Below are 18029 nucleotides of genomic sequence, written 5' to 3' on the forward strand. Positions count from 1 at the left end.
ATTTCCCCGACAGCCAGGAGCTCTTCATCACCCTTACCGAGATCCCCTACCAACCGTCCCCATCCCTTACCCCGGACACAGAATCAGGGGACGGATCAAGCAGTAAGTGCTGTAAACATGTAAACATTTATTTAAAACAGAACGGTAATATTTATACTATTAACAATGTATATTTATAAAAGTGCTGTAAACTAGTAAAAAAATAATCAGGTACAAAACAGGAATATTTACAAAGGTAACAAATGGGTTTTGCATGATTTCTCTGTCTTAGGCTCTTCTCAATTTAGTCCCAAGTATTTTAAAAAAATTTCACAATGTCCGTTACTACATGATTCCCAGGCCCAAGACGCTCCACTCCAAAGTCCCAGTGCACCTACGCGAAAATCCGGTCAATGTGGCCGGGGATCGACGAGAAATCCTCGTAGGAGAACTCCTCGTAGGTCTCGTGGAGGTAGAGCTCAAGCCTGTTGATCAGGTTCCGGGGTAGGGCGATCTTAGTGGGCCCTCCGTGGTAGCAGACATGTCCCCTCCATGCCACAATCAGGTACTCGGGGATCATGGCCCGACATAGCATGGCGGCATACGGCCCCGGTTTCTGCATGCTTTCCCGCAGCATGCGTTCTCTCTGGGTGTCCGGGATCCTCAGGAGGGTGATGTCGCTCATGACGCCCTGCTTTGAATTAGGGAGGGGACTGTTAGTATTGGGACTGCTTTACAGCCACGCGGTGGAGGGAGAGGGGCAGCATACAGGGATCTTTCCCTGGGACAGCCGCGAGGGGGTGGGACAGGGGCAGAGTTGATGCTGTCCTGATTGCTGGCAGCAGAGACTGGCATTGCTTTCAATGTGAAAGGAGGCCAGTGCTACAGCTGGAGTTTTAAGCAGCCACAAGTCTGCGGCTTACCATTATTGCCCGCTCCAGAAGTTCAGGTCTCCAGCCACAGTTCTCTGAACACTCCAAGACCTCCGCAAGTCCACAGGCACTGAAGGCGACGGCCGAAAATTCGACCTTGTCCTGAGTGCGCATGTGAGAGGTTCAGTGCATGGTCTTGTTCACAGAGAAAGACTAGGTTCTTTGTATACAATTTCATTTATCTGTCTCAGGAATTCACTCCCTTTTCACAATTCACACAGACACATCTGCGACTGTCTCCCAACCCAGCCTCTCAGCACACTCCCAGAGGCTAGCGCAGATTAGGCGGAGGAAGAAGAAGACGCGTGAAGACATGTTCACAGAACTAATGGGCTGCTCCCGAGCCCAGGCAGCCCAGCAGACACAGTGGAGGGAGAACTTGTCACAAATGCACCGAGCAGTCATGGAACGGGAGGAGAGGTGGCGTCAGGAGGACCAACAGGCTACTGAAAAGCTGCTTGGACTAATGAGGGAGCAAACGGACACGCTCCGGCGCCTTGTGGATGTTCTGCAAGACCGGAGGCAGGAGGACAGAGCCCCGCTGCAGTCTATCTGTAACCGCCCTCACCCGCCACCAAGTCCCACACCACCCTCACCCAAAGTCCAAAGAAGGAGGGGCGGCAAGGGCCGTTAAAACTTTCAATCAACCCCTGCAGACTGCTCTAGCAGTAGAAGGCTGACATTCCCCAAAATTTCATAAGTCCTTTCCTACCCACCTCACACAAGCCCCCGTCCAAGTTTCACCCCCCACGTTTCATGTCTGGTTCGCAATAAAATGTTTGTTTCTGTTCATTACTGTTTCGGTCAGGTTCTTTTGAGGGAGAGTCTGTCTGGAGGGGGGGAAGGGGCTTGGTAATTGGACAGGACAGTCACCTTTAGCAGGCTACAGAGGCGGGGTCAGGTCCAGCATCAGGACACATACACAGTGCAGTCACTGGTTACCCTGGTCAGTCTGGGAGGTGCTTTTCATGTTTTGGGGGGGGGGGGGTTGCTCTGTGACTTTGTGGCGGGGGAGGGCAGTTACAGATCTTATGCAGCGGTCCTTATCCTGGCTCACAGATCCACGCAGCAGGGGATCTGTAACCCTACCCCCCCTGCCAGAAAGTCACATAGCCGACACATACACACAGTCCCCCCCAGGAGTGCTGGCAGGCTCCATTGAAATAACCAGTCCACCAGTGCGGAGCCTGTCATTCCGGGAGTTTAGAAGTATCATTTGCATCAGAACACTGAACCCGCCCCCCGCCACAGTCTGCGTCCCCGGTTTAAAATATTCCCGCGAAAACAGCAATACAGACAACGGTGTTCATTAAAAAATCGAAATGATTTTATTTTTTGGGAAGGGGAAGGGGGTGAAGGTTGTATGTAACTGGAGAGGATAGTCAAAATGAACTGGGTAAAGAAACGGGGGCAGGTTCAGCTTTTCTGTCCACAAACTGAAAAGTCACTGGTTGCCCTGCTCACTCAGGAACCTAGCTTTCAAAGCCTCCCGGATGCACAGGGCGTCCCGCTGGGATCTTCTAATGGCCCGGCTGTCTGGCTGGACGTAATCAGCAGCCAGGCTATTTGCCTCTAGCTCCCACCCCGCCATAAAGGTCTCCCCCTTGCTCTCACACAGGTTGTGGAGCACACAGCAAGCTGCAATAACGATGGGGATATTGGTTTCACTGAGATCACAGCGAGTGAGTAAGCTTCTCCATCTCCCTTTGAGACGGCCAAAAGCACACTCCACCACCATTCTGCACTTGCTGAGACGGTAGTTGAACAGTTCTTTTTCTGTGTCCAGGGCGCCAGTATAGGGCTTCATGAGCCAGGGCATTAGCGGGTAGGCTGGGTCCCCGAGGATGACTGTAGGCATCTCCACATCCCCAAGAGTTATTTTGTGGTCTGGGAAGTAAATACCTTCCTGCAGCCGTCTAAACAGACCAGAGTTCCTGAACACGCGAGCGTCATGAACCTTGCCCGGCCATCCGACGTAGATGTTTGTAAACCGTCCCCGATGGTCCACCAGTGCTTGCAGCACCATTGAAAAGTAGCCCTTTCTATTGATGTACTGGCTGGCCTGGTGGTCCGGTCCCAGGATAGGGATGTGAGTCCCATCTATAGCCCCACCGCAGTTTGGGAATCCCATCGCGGCAAAGCCATCTATGATGACCTGCGCGTTTCCCAGGGTCACTACCTTTGGGAGCAGTACCTTGACGATTGCCTTGGCTACTTGCATGACAATAACCCCCACGGTAGATTTGCCCACACCAAAGTGGTTCGCGACTGACCGGTAGCTGTCCGGCGTTGCAAGCTTCCAGAGGGCTATGGCCACTCGCTTCTGGACAGTGAGGGCTGCTCGCATGCGGGTGTCCTTGCGCTTCAGGGCAGGGGACAGCAACTCACAAAGTTCGAGGAAAGTCCCCTTCCGCATGCGAAAGTTTCGCAGCCACTGGGATTCATCCCAGACCTGAAGCACTATGCGGTCCCACCAGTCCGTGCTTGTTTCCCGGGCCCAGAATCGCCGTTCAACAAAATCCACATGCCCCATTGCCAACGTCATGTCCTGGGCGCTGGGGCTCGTGGTTTCTGACAGCTCTGTGCCACTCTCCGACTTCAGGCTCTCACGGCGGTGCCGTAGCCTCCTCGCCCGATTTCTCTGCATCTGCCTCAGGGAAAGGTGTATGATAAGCTGCGAGGTGTTGAGAACGGCCACAAGTGCAGCGATGGTCGCAGCGTGATCCATGATCGCAGTGCTGTGGCGTCCGCGCTGTCACTGACCAGAAAAGTGCGCGAACTGATTTCCCGCCGGCGCTTTCATGGAGGGAGGGAGGGCGTTAGTGACGGACGGATGACGACAAATTTTTTTTACCCAGAAGGCATTGGCGGCTCGACCCAGAATTCCGATGGGCAGCGGGGACTGCGGGAACTGTGGGATAGCTGCCCACAGTGCACCGCTTCCAATATCGACGCTCGCCCCGTTAGTGTGGACTCACAAAGTCGAATTACTGTCCTTAGTGTGTCCTTAGTGTGGACACACACGTTCGACTTTGCAATATCGATTCCACATATTCGATTTAAGTAAAATCGAATTACCCTCGTAGTGTAGACATACCCTAAGAGATATTACCTCACCCACTTTGTGTCTCTGTTTACATAATTACCGAGGTAAGCCACAAGATCACTTGTGTAGTAATACCACTAGGTAACCCAAAAAGTACATTTCTAAGAGGGTGTGCATTTCCAGAGATGTAAATACACGATTTCAGTCTTGACAACTCAAAAAAAAAATCTGAAATCTGTATTATGATCATTTAGAAAGTTCATAAGCAAAGATATTTTCAATGCATTTGCCCATCACAACCAAATGATATTAAAGAAATTAATAGGGTTCACATGTTTCAGTTTATGCACTCGATTTGTTTTCCATACATGGATAGCAATCAATAAGATCTCTTAATAAAACTGAAAACTTAATAGCACTGACAGGGTTTAAATAGTTTCCTCTTCGAAAATAAGCATTCCCCCTGCATCTCAGCACTTGTGCACCAGATGACAGTTACTCAGTAAGAGATATAATCCCACTGATGTTTCAGTCTGCTTCAGACTCCGAACCTCTACTGAAATGCCATTGCTGCAGACATCTCATTCCTTCCCCTGCTGCCTTCTTGCCCTCTTCATTAGCCTCCTTCTCCTACTGCATCCTTCAGCCTCACAAAAACCTGACCTCATCCTCACCTACATCTCTGTAGGTATTTCTTGCTCCCCTTCCCTTACTCTCCTACTCTTGGCTGAGTTTACTGCCCTTATCCTTGGAAATGCTTAGCTCTTGCTCTCTATCATACACCCCTTTGGCTCCTCCTGTCAGTGTTTCTTCCAGAAACTTCACCATATAAAAAAAAAAAAAAAAAAAAAAGGTAACCCGACTTCTCAAAATCCTCCCTTACTACTACTGCTGTGTCTTGCTTTTTACTATCCTAAGCTCCGTTGTCTGAGGAATGCATCTTACTCCCTATTAAAGCCCTACGTCACTTATGGCAGTAAATAAATCTAACATTTAATTTCATCAGATTTATAAAATACATATAGGCACTCCCCTCCTAAACTCTGGGCACTTTCTCCATAAGTCAATGAGATGTGTGTATTTTAAATGATTAATGAGATCACCGGAACCACTGTCAGTGCAAAATGCAGTTCACCTGCTTAATACAGCTGGTGAAGGTCAGCAGCACTCATTAATTTTTTAGCGTATACAATGCACCTAGGAGCCATGATGAGGACAAATTATTAGCTAAAAACCTTCATAGCTACAATCACAAGCAGTTAAAACCATTTTTAATCAGAGGTACTGACAAATCAGAGTGAATTATTCTATCACTTTAGATCTAAAAGTCATTAAGACTACTGTCACTTTTAAAAAAAAGATGCTACAAAAGGGTAATCAGAATATGAATTTATAGTAAGACTGCATTATAGTTTGACTTTTTTTAAGTGTTAATCACATTTACATCTGAAATGTTTGTACCTCTTGTTACAAGCAGCACTTAAATTACTATAACTGAAAGAAAAAGCTGTTTATTTTGTGTATTTGCTGGCACTTTGCGTACTGTCAGTCAATCCCTCACATTTATGTGGGTGTTTCAAAAACCAACAAGGGAGAAATACAACGATCAGGAAAAACAGGTTAAAAATTAAAAAAAACCTCATGAATGGAGCAATTTCACTACAATGGAATTGGTTCAATTTTCATGAAACACACAAAAAGTCTGACCTACAGGAATGTACAGAGAACGTTCATACACAGATTGTTTCAGACACTGAAAGGCAATTTCTGGATAACAAAATTTAGAAACTCATCAGCTGAGAGAGATAAATTTACAAGTCTACTTCCCTTTCTGTTTTTTTCCAGGCTACAGCTTAGTGTAGCAGTTTTTTTCTTTTGTGAAGGCAGAATAATGGACTTTTAAAAATAAAACAATTGTTCTTCCACAGACACAGTGACAGCTACTGGGCTTTAGACTTTCAACATTTATCAGTGAAAAAGGGAAAGATCCCTGCTATTTGAAATACATATATATTTCTAAGTCTGGGGTTCTCAAACAGGGTCACGAGATTATTACGAGGGGGTTGCAAGCTGTCAACCCCCGTGCATGGCGGGGCTGCAGGCTCTCAGTCCCAGCCAGCAGGGCTCTGAGTATCAGTGCCCGACACTGACAGCCAGTGCAAGCAGTCCTGGTGAGGACGCGCATCACTGACAGAAGCAGCTAGTGTGGTCATACAAAACTGATTTAGTTACTGCAGTGGCTGCACGTCAACATAACTTAAGTCAATTTTGTTTTGTAGTATAAACATGCCCTCAGTCTGCTGTGAAAAGTGATACTGACAAAGTTTCTTCGTGCCCCCCTCCCAGTATTAAACAGTAACTATTTAAAAAAATAACTTTTCTGGTTATAGCAATAATTTGCTAAAAATGTGTTTTAGTCTTAATTTAAAAGCAGTGAGAAAAGGTAAATTCGTCTTAAACAAGAGTTATAAATTGAGCATTTAAAAGTGTTAAATACAAAAATGTTTTTAATTGATAAGGGGGAGGGGATCACACTCAGAGGTTTGCCGTTTGAAAGGGATTGTCAATACAAAACGTTTGAGAACCCCTGTTATAAGTAATTAAACTGCCTACAGTGTGGCTTCTATTTCTTGTTACATCTCAGTAATGTCAGAAATCCATTTAAACAATGGCAGGGTCTACAGAAAAAAAAAAATCTGACTAAGCTTGAAGTCAAGCAGCTGTCTTCAATTATATACCCAGACTGTCTTTTGATCATTTTAGAAAGATGATGATACAGTTAAATAATAGCCCTCTAGCATTCTGCAGTTTAGGTACAGAGGAAGGAGAAAAAAACAAAACAAAACTAGAAAGACATTATTGGATCTGCTCTTACACACTTAGGGTATGTGCCTACACCGCAAAAAAAGGTCTGCGGGCACCAGGTCTCAGAGGCCAGGTCAATTGACTTGGTCTCGCAGGGCCCAGGCTGCAGAGCTAAAAACTGCAGCGTAGGTATTCAGGCTTGGGCTGGAGTCCGAGTGCTGAAACCTGGTGAGGAGGGAAGGTCTCAGAGCCCAGGCTCCAGCCTGAGCCCCAATGCCTACACTGCTATTTTTAGCCCCACAGCCTGAGCCCAAGTCAGCTGAGGGTATGTCTACACGACCCGCCGGATCGGCGGACAGCGATTGATCCAGCAGGGATCAATTTATCGTGTCTAGTCTAGACGCGATAAATTGACCCCTGAGCGCTCTCCCATCGACTCCTGTACTCCAGCGCTGCGAGAGGTGCAGGCAGAGTCGATGGGGAGCAGCAGCAGTCGACTCACCGCGGTGAAGACACCATGTAAGTCCATCTAAGTACGTTGACTTCAGCTACGTTATTCACGTAGCTGAAGCTGCGTAACTTAGATCGATCCCCCCCCGCCGCAGTGTAGACCAGGGCTTAGACTCTGTGCTGGGTGTTTTTCTTTGCAGTGCATATCCTACAAGATTGAAGACAGTATGTGGAAAAAAATATGGTGATGCACAGGCATGTGGTCTGCTAAACTTGTCATTTTACATGAACAGCTCAGATCCAGACTTCTTCCTAATGGTTTTCCATGTGCAGTTTTAAGTTAAAGACAAATGATATGCCTGCAAAACACATATTACATTGGGTTCAAAATCTGATTTAAAAATGTCTTATTGCTTTATTGGGACTCTCAAAGAATTCATGTTTACTTCAATGGCAGTCTGGTTCAACGTTTGTACAGAAGGCATTGACACCTTTTTGGCAGAGGTCAAGCTAAACCATGCAGATTAAAATGACGGCAGAATTAAACATTAATTTGTTTTGTGAATTATACAATTTTTCTTTTATAAAATAAAAAGAGCAACCATCAGAAAATAGATTTTCTGACTTCAGGTGTTTTAAAAAAACACAACTTAGAAAGATTCCATGGATATATTTTACACAATGTGAATACAGTATGGCTCTATGAAATTACAACTTCTAAAGGTTTATACACTTATGAAAAAAAAAGTTAATTTAAACTACTAGCAATGTTCTGTTTTCTTGGACTTAAAAGTGCATCAATTCAGGGATTTTACACATTTCTCAGACACTTTTTTTTAAAACAGTCTTACACACACAAACCACACCAGGTGTTTTCTTTTCAGGATTTCATCATTTTAAAACAATTCAGTGTAAAACTTGTTACATCTTTTTTTCTGGAGAGTCAAGCCAATAGGATCGGTCAATAAGTCTCTTTGGCAGTCTCAATATCAACGGTGGTCTCTCTGAACTCTCTACAAATGATGCTCTGGAAGAAGGAAACCGACTGGTTGATTCAGTTTGTATAGTTTCAACATTGCTCGGTAGAGTTCCCATGTCAGATGCACTACTATCATCTGCCACTGCAAGAGCCTGCTCATTTGATGTTTCCTGAAATTGGCGATCTACCTTTCCAGGGTCATCACATAAGTCTCCCCTAGTGGTAGTAATACTGGAATCCTTGTCCAACAGTCCACTTTCACCATCTACTGTGTACTCATCCTTACCGTCACTTGTTCCCAGGACAGGGGATGGAGTCTCATTTTCTCTTTCATTTAACTGGGTTGTGGTTGTCCAAGAGATACTACTGTCACACTCAGTATTTTCTTGTATTCCAGTCTCCTTATCACTATCACTGTCAATTGTAATCACAACTGGAGAAGAATGTGATGAGTTACCTGTGTGATGTCTCCTGTGTTTCTTCTTGTGCTTTTTCTTTTTCTTTTTGTGGTGTCTGGTCATGTCACTAGCTTTTCCTTCATAAATAATCTCTACACTTGGACTTCTTGTCTTTTTTTTCCTCTTTTTATGTCTAGTCCCAATGCTTGCTTGGTTGTCTAAAAGGCTGTCCTGATTTTTGTAGCAACCACTGTATTTTGACAAAGACTTCTGCAGGTCACTTCCTTTCCCTTCACAAGGGCTTGTTGCATTCTCCTTGTGTGCATTCTCCAAGTGGCGAGTTTTGTATTTCCTTTTTCCACCAGGCTTTTCACATCGCATTCTATCAGAAGCAGTCCGAGATCTATTACTGGATCGACTCCTTGATCTGCGTCTTTCATAGTAGTAATATCGGCTTTCATTGTGACCTCTCTGATTTCGAGTATTTGTCCTTTCAGAAAAGGACTGTATTCTGAACTCTGGACTAGCTGACTGCCTTGAATAATGAGCTCTGGCCTGAGTTCTCCTCCTGTATGAGGATTCATAACCATCTCTGTCCATGTTTCTACTGTAAAAAGTGTATTCCCACTGGTATCTACTTTGGTAATTATCTCTTACATAATAATGATCACTGTCTCTGCTCCTTGATCTTCTTCTACTATGATCATTACTCCGGGATCTTGACCTGCTTACATCTCTAGATATAGTGCTCTCACTACTTAGAGACACTGTCTGGCTTTTTCTAGATAAACTTATGTCTCGAGGTCTTGACCTCCTTTTGTCTCTTTTGCTCCTATGTCTGCTACTATCTCTGCTTCTTGATAGTCTACTTTTTAAACTTTCTTTGCTGTGATGTTTCCTCCTGGCTCTCTGGCCATGGCTGTCTCTGTTGCGAGAGTGCTGTGAATAGGATTCTGAACTCCTTGATCTCCTCCTCCTGGATAATCTGTGGCTGCACGGAGAGCACACCCTATCCCTTCTTGTAGAGGAACTTTGTAATGAGTCCTTTATAGACAAATCTTTTATTTTAGTTGTATCTTTCTCATTCTTTTTTGACTTCATCTTCTTATGCGAGGGCGAGGTGCTGCTTTTATGGCTATATTTACCATCCTTAGTTATAGGAGAGCATGGCGATGAGCACCCACTAGCATCGCTGACACTAAAAACGTGAAACTGGATGGACTGTGGTTTCTTCACATCCTCACTTTTCCCATCATCAACCGACTCCTCAGAGTCCGAGGACAGCTCAACAAGTTCTGGTGTTCTTTCAGCTAATGGCTTAACATACCCAACAATGACGCAGTTGTCGGAAGAAGAATCAATGTCACCATCTGGGGCTGCATTATCTTTTAACTGCTCTTGCAGTTCAGTTCCATTTCTACTAGGTTCGTCATCAGAAGTTTCCGAAGTATCCAAAGGAGAAGCCACGGCAACATTAACCTGCTCTGAGCTGGAATACGATGGCCCTGGAGTTTCATCATCCCAAGGTGCCCGATCAACACTAGTTGTGGATGCATTATGATCTGGTTCTTGCGAATCTGTCTCATCTGGAGATATTGTAATAACTGATGATTCCGACTGGCTTCCTTCTTCATATGAAGGAGCAGGACAATCATAATTGGCATGCTGGTCGTATGCCTCTATGTTAAAAGGACATCGGGCAAAGCTGATGAATTCATGTAAAAAGTGGTTAGTACGATGGAGCAAAAAAGGCTTTAAGTCATCAGAAAAGGCCTGACTCTCCAAATCATATCTAGTCACATTACTCATGATGATATGCTGTACAATATTGACTAGAGACCCATGGGCACCAAACAGGACTGTTAGCTCACGCTTCAGCCATGGAACTAATCTGTGAAGACAAGCGGGGTTCCGGCGGAAAAACTCAGCTGAAATGTCTCTATAACGACCACCATCTTGAATATTTCTAACACGCACACCAGAACGATACAGAGCTCTTCGGAAATTAATTATATCTTGTTCTTGAATTTGCCGCAGTGATCTACCCTCTGCACTAGCTTGTCTCCTTGATGCAAGTCGTCTAATCATTTGATGAATTCCTCCATCTCTTTGCCCTACTGGTTGACCGGATAATCCTTCAAATAATATCCCATTATCTGGAGGTGACAGTGTTCTTCGAGAAGAGGAACTCCTTCGAGGATAAGCTGATGTATGACGTTCCCTTGTTAATGTAGTACGGTAACGAAATCTCCGCCCATCAGGGCTAGCAAAAGAGCCATTCTGCAAAGGCCTGAGTACGTACTCCTTGAAATCATCTTCAGCTCTCACTGTATGGAAGATCGAATGGAAAGGCTGCTTGCAGAGTGGACATTCAGCTTTGTTTTTTGACCATTCCTGTACACAACGAAAGCAGAACCTATGCAAGCAACGATCTAAGTAGGCCACATTGTCAAATCTGTCCAAGCAGATTGGACATTTAGAGTCTGGAGATGTATCTGTTGGCATTGTCTGATGCAGCTTGCTTGTGCCAGCTTTAGGTGAAAAGCTGCTATCCACCGTAAACTCCTCAGTTGTTGATGTTATGTTCTACAAAAGAAAAATGAGGCAAACATCAATAAAAGCTTTGCTAAACTTTTCCTGATCAAAAAAAGTGATATGAAGGTGAACCAAACAAACAACTAAGCTTGTAACAGTTTTTTCTGAAAGTCGAAAATAAAGAATGAACAGCAGCAAACACTGCTAACCCATTAGACCAGAAGAAATTGACATGTAACTGCTTAAGTTATTAAACTCCCCCTGCAGTCTCTCCCCCCCAGAAATTTAGGAAATATTAGTGGTTAAATAACATCCTAATGCAAACAAAGCAAACGAATAACCGAAAGAGACATGGAACCAGATGCTCATGTTATGTACATCAGGGATTCTTCATTGAAGTGGAACTACCCTGATTTACACCATCTGAGAATCTGGCCTATTAGGCAGAGAATTGCCCAGAAGTCTTTATTTTTAAGTGTAGCTCCCCATCTGTGTCCCAAAACATTTTAGATCAATACACAAGAGCAAGTTGGTTTACTATCCTATAGTCCGTTCAGTGGCTTACCAAAATATACATTTGGTTATTCATCTCTAAGCTTTGATGAGCCACAATTCCCAATAACTGGAAAAAATGTAAATACTAATGTTAAGAGTTACTCCCATTCTTTCTGACTTTCAACTTCTCCTGTCTTCATTTTAGTGTTTGTTCTTCCCACCTTGTAAGCGTCTACTATTTTTTATTTTCCTTATCCTTTTCCAGGAGCCTCTGCAAGGTCAGCAGACCGTTTCCTTCTGCAGTCCTTCCATGTATAAAGCAACTTCTGGGATTGATGCAGACAAAATCTGACCGATTAGTCAACTTTATTTTGCATAATGCTGCTATGGGAAATTGACTGGGATTGAATTATCCCCTAGTCAGTTTTACTCACAGCCAGTATTGCTTTGCTCAAGCACTACTTTGTTGCCCAATTGTTCACAGGCCAAGGTGCATCTGAATGAGTGGGACAAGTGGTGGGAAAGAATGGAGAAGCATTTACGTTTGTGATTGGCCACAAATGATTTTATGATGCCTCAAATTCTTCTACGGATAGTCAGAGGAGATCACTGTTTCAGCAACACTTTTGCACTTGATTTTTACATCATGACACACATTACAGCGGATAATGACTTCTATTGACATCAACGTATATTTATTTTGGGCAATTACTTTTAAATAGGTACAGTAAATAGGTTGTGACTTACCAACTATTGCATGTACACATAGCAAATTTGTTTAAAGTAACAAAGAACTTAAGAGCTTTTGCCTTTAAAAAAAAGCCCTGTGTTGGTGTGTTTGAGGGGTTTTTTTTAAGACCAGTTTAAGGGTTGCAGGCTTCCTAGAACAACCTTTGCTAACATTCTGACATCACCAGCCAAGCAGACAATTTCATACATAAGCTCTAGGAATTCTGAGACGCTGCCACCCTCCCAAGCTTCCTGTTTTGGGTGCAGACTTTTATTTTTCAAATTATTATAACATTTTAGTGCAAAGGGTAAATAATTATAGTGATTGATCTTTTCTATACTAGGGAGGATATCATCAGTTGGCTATTTCCACACACAAAAATCAAGGTGTTTATCATAGTTGTTAGACTTCAAACAAAAGTGTATTTTTTGTATTTGTTCAAAGGTGGTTAATTCTCTAGTGTCTGATCAAGCTGATCATCCTATTAATTCTACTATTATTTTTGGTCTCTATACTACCACCAGTAATCATGATCTAACAAAGGTGTATTATTGATGTAGCTAATACTACACACAAAAACTATATTAAAATAAGGTTGCAAAGTCAAGCACTCAAAAGTTAGGAAATGCCAGAATTAATTCAGCCCCTTTGTGCATATGCATTTTGATATTATCTTTAATTACCAGTCCAAATTCCCCATCCCCTCCAACCAACTTCTGGATCCTCATTTAAGCTTAGTCTAAATTGCCCTCTCTCACACCAGCTCCTTGTTCCAATTTCCTTACCTAGTCTGGTTCAGTCTACTCCCTGGCTGTTTGCCCAGAAAGTTCCCATCCATCCCAGCGCAACCACCCCTTACCCTACCTTAGTGGCCACCCTTCCCCAAACAGTCTGCTTGCCCAAACAGTGCCAGCCTCCCACTCACCACACCCCCAGGCTCCTTAACCCAACCTATACCTTCTCCCTAGGGTTGCCAACTGTCTAATCACACAAACCCAAACACCTTTGCCCCATCCCCTGCCCCTTCCCCAAGGCCACACCCATCCCACCCCTTCTCCAAGGCCTCACTCCAGTCCCCCTCTCTCCGTAGCGCTCTCTCCCCCCCACCCTCACTCACGTTCACCAGGATGAGGTAGGAGGTTGGGGTGCGGGCTATGGGCTGGAACGAAGGGCCAGGGGGTTTGGCGTGTGGGAGTGGGCTCTAGGCTGAGCCTGGGGCGGGCGTTTGGGGTGTGGAAGGGGGTGAGGGCTCCGGGCAGGCGGCGCTTACCTCGGGTGGCTCCTGGAAGCAGTAGCATGTCCGGCAGCGGCTCCAAGGCTCAGAGGCGGCCAGGTGGCTCTGCATACTGTCCCTGCCTGAAGGAACCGCCCCCGCAGCTCCTAGTGGCCGTGGCTCCCCGTTCCCGGCCAATGGGAGCTGCAGAGTCAGCGCTCGGGGTGGGGTCAGCACGCTGAGACCCCCTGGCCACACCTTTGCCTAGGAACCACAACATGCCAGCCACTTCCAGGAGTGGCGCGGAGCCAGGGCAGATAGGGAGCCTGCCTTAGCCCCACTGCACTGCGGGACTTTTAGCAGTCTAAAATCTCCCGGATTGGCTTCAGTACCCTCCGGGAGATCGAGCCCGATTCCAGGAGACTCCTGGCCAAACCGGGAGGGGGTTGGCAACCCTATTTCTCTCTGCCCACTCAGGTCTGGTTCTTCAAACCCACCACATCTGAGTCAGGCTGCTCTTCCTCCAAATTCTTAGACACAGGCAGGGGCAGTATTGACAGCACAGAAGTTACAGTCTCCCTGCTCTTAGTCCCTGGTGCTGCAATAGCCAGCAGCAGCAATTGCAAGTGAAGTCCTACTCAGCCCCTGGGGTCCTGACTGCAGCACGCGTATTCCAAACAATCTTCAGTTTCAGTATTTAGTTCTCAAACTCATAAGTCTCTACTGAGCATGTGTGAACAGAGAATTTTTAAAGGCTTATAACTTGTCCATATTTGAGCCTTCCCCTTCCCCCCTCAGAAACAGCAACAGGTCCACCCATAACACCAGGGCAATCCCCTTGCCAAATTTCAAAGCATGGAGGCACTACAGCTTCTCAACAAAATAGAAAGATTTTTATTAATGTGGGCAAAATAAGTCTTCCCTAATCTTGTTCTCAGAAACAGCTGAACCATTTTTTACTGAAATTATTTCAGCCCAATTAATTGACATTTGGCAATTTGAAAGCAGGGGTGGGGGGGATGATGTGTCAGTCACCCATAATTATAGATGGTTCTACCAGCTACACCTACAATATAACTGGACAAGAACTCAAATAACTGAATTGATACATGAGCCAACATATAATCCAACTTATTTATCCACAGCTGTACAGACTCAAAAATGCTCAGAGAAGTAAATTGTAGTCTATTTGTCAGTAATTCAGCAAATATGATTAAAGGACCAAGGCAGCAGAACTGTTAAGTATGAAGATACCACTGTAACAGTCGGTTTTCTGACCATAAGCATAACTTTAATATGTTATGTGTAACAATCTGTATACAGTTGAACTGTTGCAAACATGTGAACAGATGTACTATAAAAACATTAAGAAATGATACTTTTTTTTAACAAGACAAGCCGAGAATCAAAGTGTATACAAAGCTGTGTGCATCAACTTCATTTCTGAACATTCTGAAGTATCTCTCCCAGCGTGAGAATTTCAAATTCGAAGTATTTCTAATTTGTCTATCATTGTTATATTAAGGACTGGACTGTGGCCTGCTAAATTTTCAGGCTTTACGTGAATGAGAAATATGAAATCTTGGACAACTGCCTTGATAAGTCTCACTGTGGTCTTTTGTGGTCATGGACAGTTGGGCTCCGTGTTTCTATTTAGAACGGTTATTTGACCAGTTTTGAAAACGGAAGGTATGTCCAAGTGATGGGAACTCTATTACTCCCTATAGGAAACCTACTTGAAGACAGCTGGTAACTAACAAACACGGTACATTGCTGTCAAACGCTCCATATAGCCCATAGAGACAGTTCAACTAGTCTGTCACAGCGGCTCAGCCTAACATTAAGAAAGACACTGAAGGGCAGGAGGCTGCAAAGTGCCTGTAAGTTCACTCTGTCTCCACACCGAGATCTACCACAAGTCAGGCAGAATCCAGCCGGACTAGGGGTGCTGGGCTGGGTTGCCAGAGTACTCTGCTCAGTCTCCCCAGCGCCTGCTGACCCGAACTCCTGTCCCTACAAGAGTTTAGCGGATGGGGAGGGGCTACTGACAACTCACCTGTTGAATCACAAGGCCCCCGGCCCTCAGATACTGGCTTTGTACCTGTACCTCGCAGGAAGGTACAAGATCAGACCCTGATGAGCGGGGGGGTGGGGGGGAATGGGCGCATTTCCGGAACCAGCCTAACAAATAGATTCCTGACAGGGCCAGGCAGCCTCCCGCCTCACAGACCTGATCGCCCCAGGAGCGTCCCCGCACGGACCCGCTGTTCTCAGGCCCAACCCCGCCATTTCCCCCTGCCTGAGCAGCAGAAACGGAGACCTCCCCCCGCCAAGGGCGCGGCCGCTCCCGAGTCCAGCCTCCCGCCCGCCCGGCCCGCTCAGTCACTCACAGCGGCGCCGCTGTCCGGTGCGGGCGGCTCGCCCTCCCCGCGGGGCTGCCCCGTGTCCGCCGCTTTGAGTCTCTGGCGGCGGCAGCGGGCGGGGCCCGGACCGGGGCCCGCGCGCGGCTCTTCTCCCCCGTGACGAAGGCGGCGGCGGCGCCCCCGCTCTGTGAGGTAATTCAGTGGGTCCCCCATTGAAGCCGCCTGCCCGTGACCAGTGACCACCCGCCCGCGGCACAACGAGATGGCCGGGCCCCGGGCAAGCCAGACACCCCGCAAGGGCTGCTGGGACCGGAAACGACTCGTTCGGAATTCCACGACTTACAGCGCCGCCCCCGACGCAGCCTCCGAGCGCGCGGAACGCCGGCCACAAGACCGCGCCTGGACGCCATCTTGACTCCGGGCGGCCTCGCCCTGAGACACTTCGCTACCCGCCGATACAGCTCGCTTTGCGCAGGGTAGGCGCTTCCAGGCCCAACCAAAGATGGTGGCTCGGAGCGCGCGCCCGTCTAGCTCTGTCTCCATGGTGATCTCCCCTTGCCCTGCCCCCCGCCCGCGCCGCCGCGCGCAGCCCGCACCATGGCGCCGCTGAGCCGCCGCGCCCGGGACTGGCTTTACTCGCTGGTAGGTGCCCGAGCCGCCCCCGGCCCAGCGCACGGAGCCGCCTGGTCCGTTCTGTTAGGGGAGTGCAGCAAAGCCTCCGCTCTCGGGTCCCTGCGGTCCCTAGCCGCTGGCTGGGGCAACGGGCCGCAGCCCTGCGTGGGCAGCAGGTACCGCACGGATGGTTCTTCCCTTCCACCTGCCCTTGGGGACCCGCCTCCTACGGGACAACCCAGGGGCGCAGTTACCCTCCACCCGGTACACCTAAACTTTTAGCCGAGGGCTGGTAAATGATGACCATTTGCAAATAGTTTAAATATGAGACCAGTATTCAATAGAGGTATAGTATATTGGTAAAAAGAACAGGAGTACTCCTGTTCTTTTTTCGGATACAGACTAACATGGCTGCTACTCTGAAATTTGTATTGGTAATGCAAAATACCTACCTTTGCAAACATATTTTCTTCTAACAGATTCTTCTCACCATTGTATTACTTTCATGGGGATATGTTATTTATGCAACAAGAATAGCAGCTCGGTGGCAACTTGAGAAGGACTACCCTGATCAAATGCTGAATTTTTAAAGGAAACATTACAGATGGACGGCATCTGGATTTTCACACCTGAACACATTTAAAACCAAATTTGAGGACAGAAAAGATTATTTCCAACTAATGGTTTGAGAAGTTATGACCTGACCACATAATTTAAGTTTAACAGTGGTAGAAGGCTTCAAGAAAAAAAAAAATCAAGCTTCCTGCACAATTAAAGGATCAACAGAAATACAGGCAATGCATGTTGTGTGACACTGAGTTTTCTTAATAAATATAGAAAATGAGCACCAGACTAAGTAGCAGCCAAGGAAGAAATGTACACCAAGTGTATGTTCAGTTGGTTTGCAGAATGTCTTCTCTTTTACAGACTTAATGTCTTTGCTAAAGAGTTTGTAATGTTTAAAATATGGTACACATGTTTAAGTCCAGTGATATGGCAGTAAGTAACATTATTTAAAAGTGATTCAACATTTTCCTTCAGTTCACGTTAATAGTATTTGGCCCTCAAATAGTCTTATTCAGCAACAGCTTATCCATAGCAACTTTCCTCTTAAAATCGATTATGCTAAAGTTTTTCATTGATGGAGTAAGCAAGTGTAACTGCAGCAGCCTCAACCAAGTTGTGTTTAGAGGTCTGCAGATGTGTCTGGCATCTTGGCTATGCCTAGTAAAGTGCTAGTCACAGATGTTATAGTGACATAACTCACACTATCTTCTAGTGAGATGGTATGCTGACCTTCAGGAATAGTCAGGTCGAGGTTGGCTGAGGAATTTTGGAATACTGCTAGTCAATGAAGTGGATCAAGTATTTGAAATAGGGTTATTTCCTGAAAGGAACAAGTATTCATAGAAATGTGAGTACGAATAACTATTTGTCACCGTTTGTTTCTATTTACTCATCTTATTTTGCTGTTGATTCATACAATTAAAGC

At 45.9% G+C, this 18029-nt stretch overlaps 2 protein-coding genes across 2 annotated transcripts; one reads left to right on the top strand and one right to left on the bottom strand.

Moving 5' to 3' along the window:
- Positions 1-7395: 7395 nt before the first annotated feature.
- On the bottom strand, positions 7396-16203 carry LOC112117251 (E3 ubiquitin-protein ligase Topors). The gene is made up of 2 exons (XM_026646499.2): positions 15953-16203; positions 7396-11175 (listed from the first exon to the last, which is right to left on the bottom strand). Exons 1-2 carry the CDS (start codon positions 16136-16138, stop codon positions 8134-8136), a joined length of 3228 nt encoding a protein of 1075 aa, XP_026502284.1. The 5' UTR covers positions 16139-16203; the 3' UTR covers positions 7396-8133.
- Positions 16204-16325: 122 nt separating this feature from the next.
- On the top strand, positions 16326-17635 carry SMIM27 (small integral membrane protein 27). The gene is made up of 2 exons (XM_026646524.1): positions 16326-16567; positions 17017-17635. Exons 1-2 carry the CDS (start codon positions 16523-16525, stop codon positions 17125-17127), a joined length of 156 nt encoding a protein of 51 aa, XP_026502309.1. The 5' UTR covers positions 16326-16522; the 3' UTR covers positions 17128-17635.
- The last annotated feature ends 394 nt before the right edge of the window (positions 17636-18029 follow it).

This window comes from Terrapene carolina, unplaced genomic scaffold (genome assembly GCF_002925995.2).
Source record: "Terrapene carolina triunguis isolate 2854851 unplaced genomic scaffold, T_m_triunguis-2.0 Scaffold35098, whole genome shotgun sequence".
NCBI lineage: Eukaryota > Metazoa > Chordata > Testudines > Emydidae > Terrapene > Terrapene triunguis.

What these genes read in the sequence shown, in the direction of transcription:
- LOC112117251 (XM_026646499.2), bottom strand. Translation starts at nt 16,138, where the DNA reads ATGGGGGACCCACTGAATTACCTCACAGAGCGGGGGCGCCGCCGCCGC. An exon ending in CACCGGACAGCGGCGCCGCT is followed by an intron (nt 11,176 to 15,952) that starts GTGAGTGACTGA and finishes TTTCTTTTGTAG; the next exon opens with AACATAACATCAACAACTGA.
- SMIM27 (XM_026646524.1), top strand. Translation starts at nt 16,523, where the DNA reads ATGGCGCCGCTGAGCCGCCGCGCCCGGGACTGGCTTTACTCGCTG. An exon ending in GGGACTGGCTTTACTCGCTG is followed by an intron (nt 16,568 to 17,016) that starts GTAGGTGCCCGA and finishes TTCTTCTAACAG; the next exon opens with ATTCTTCTCACCATTGTATT.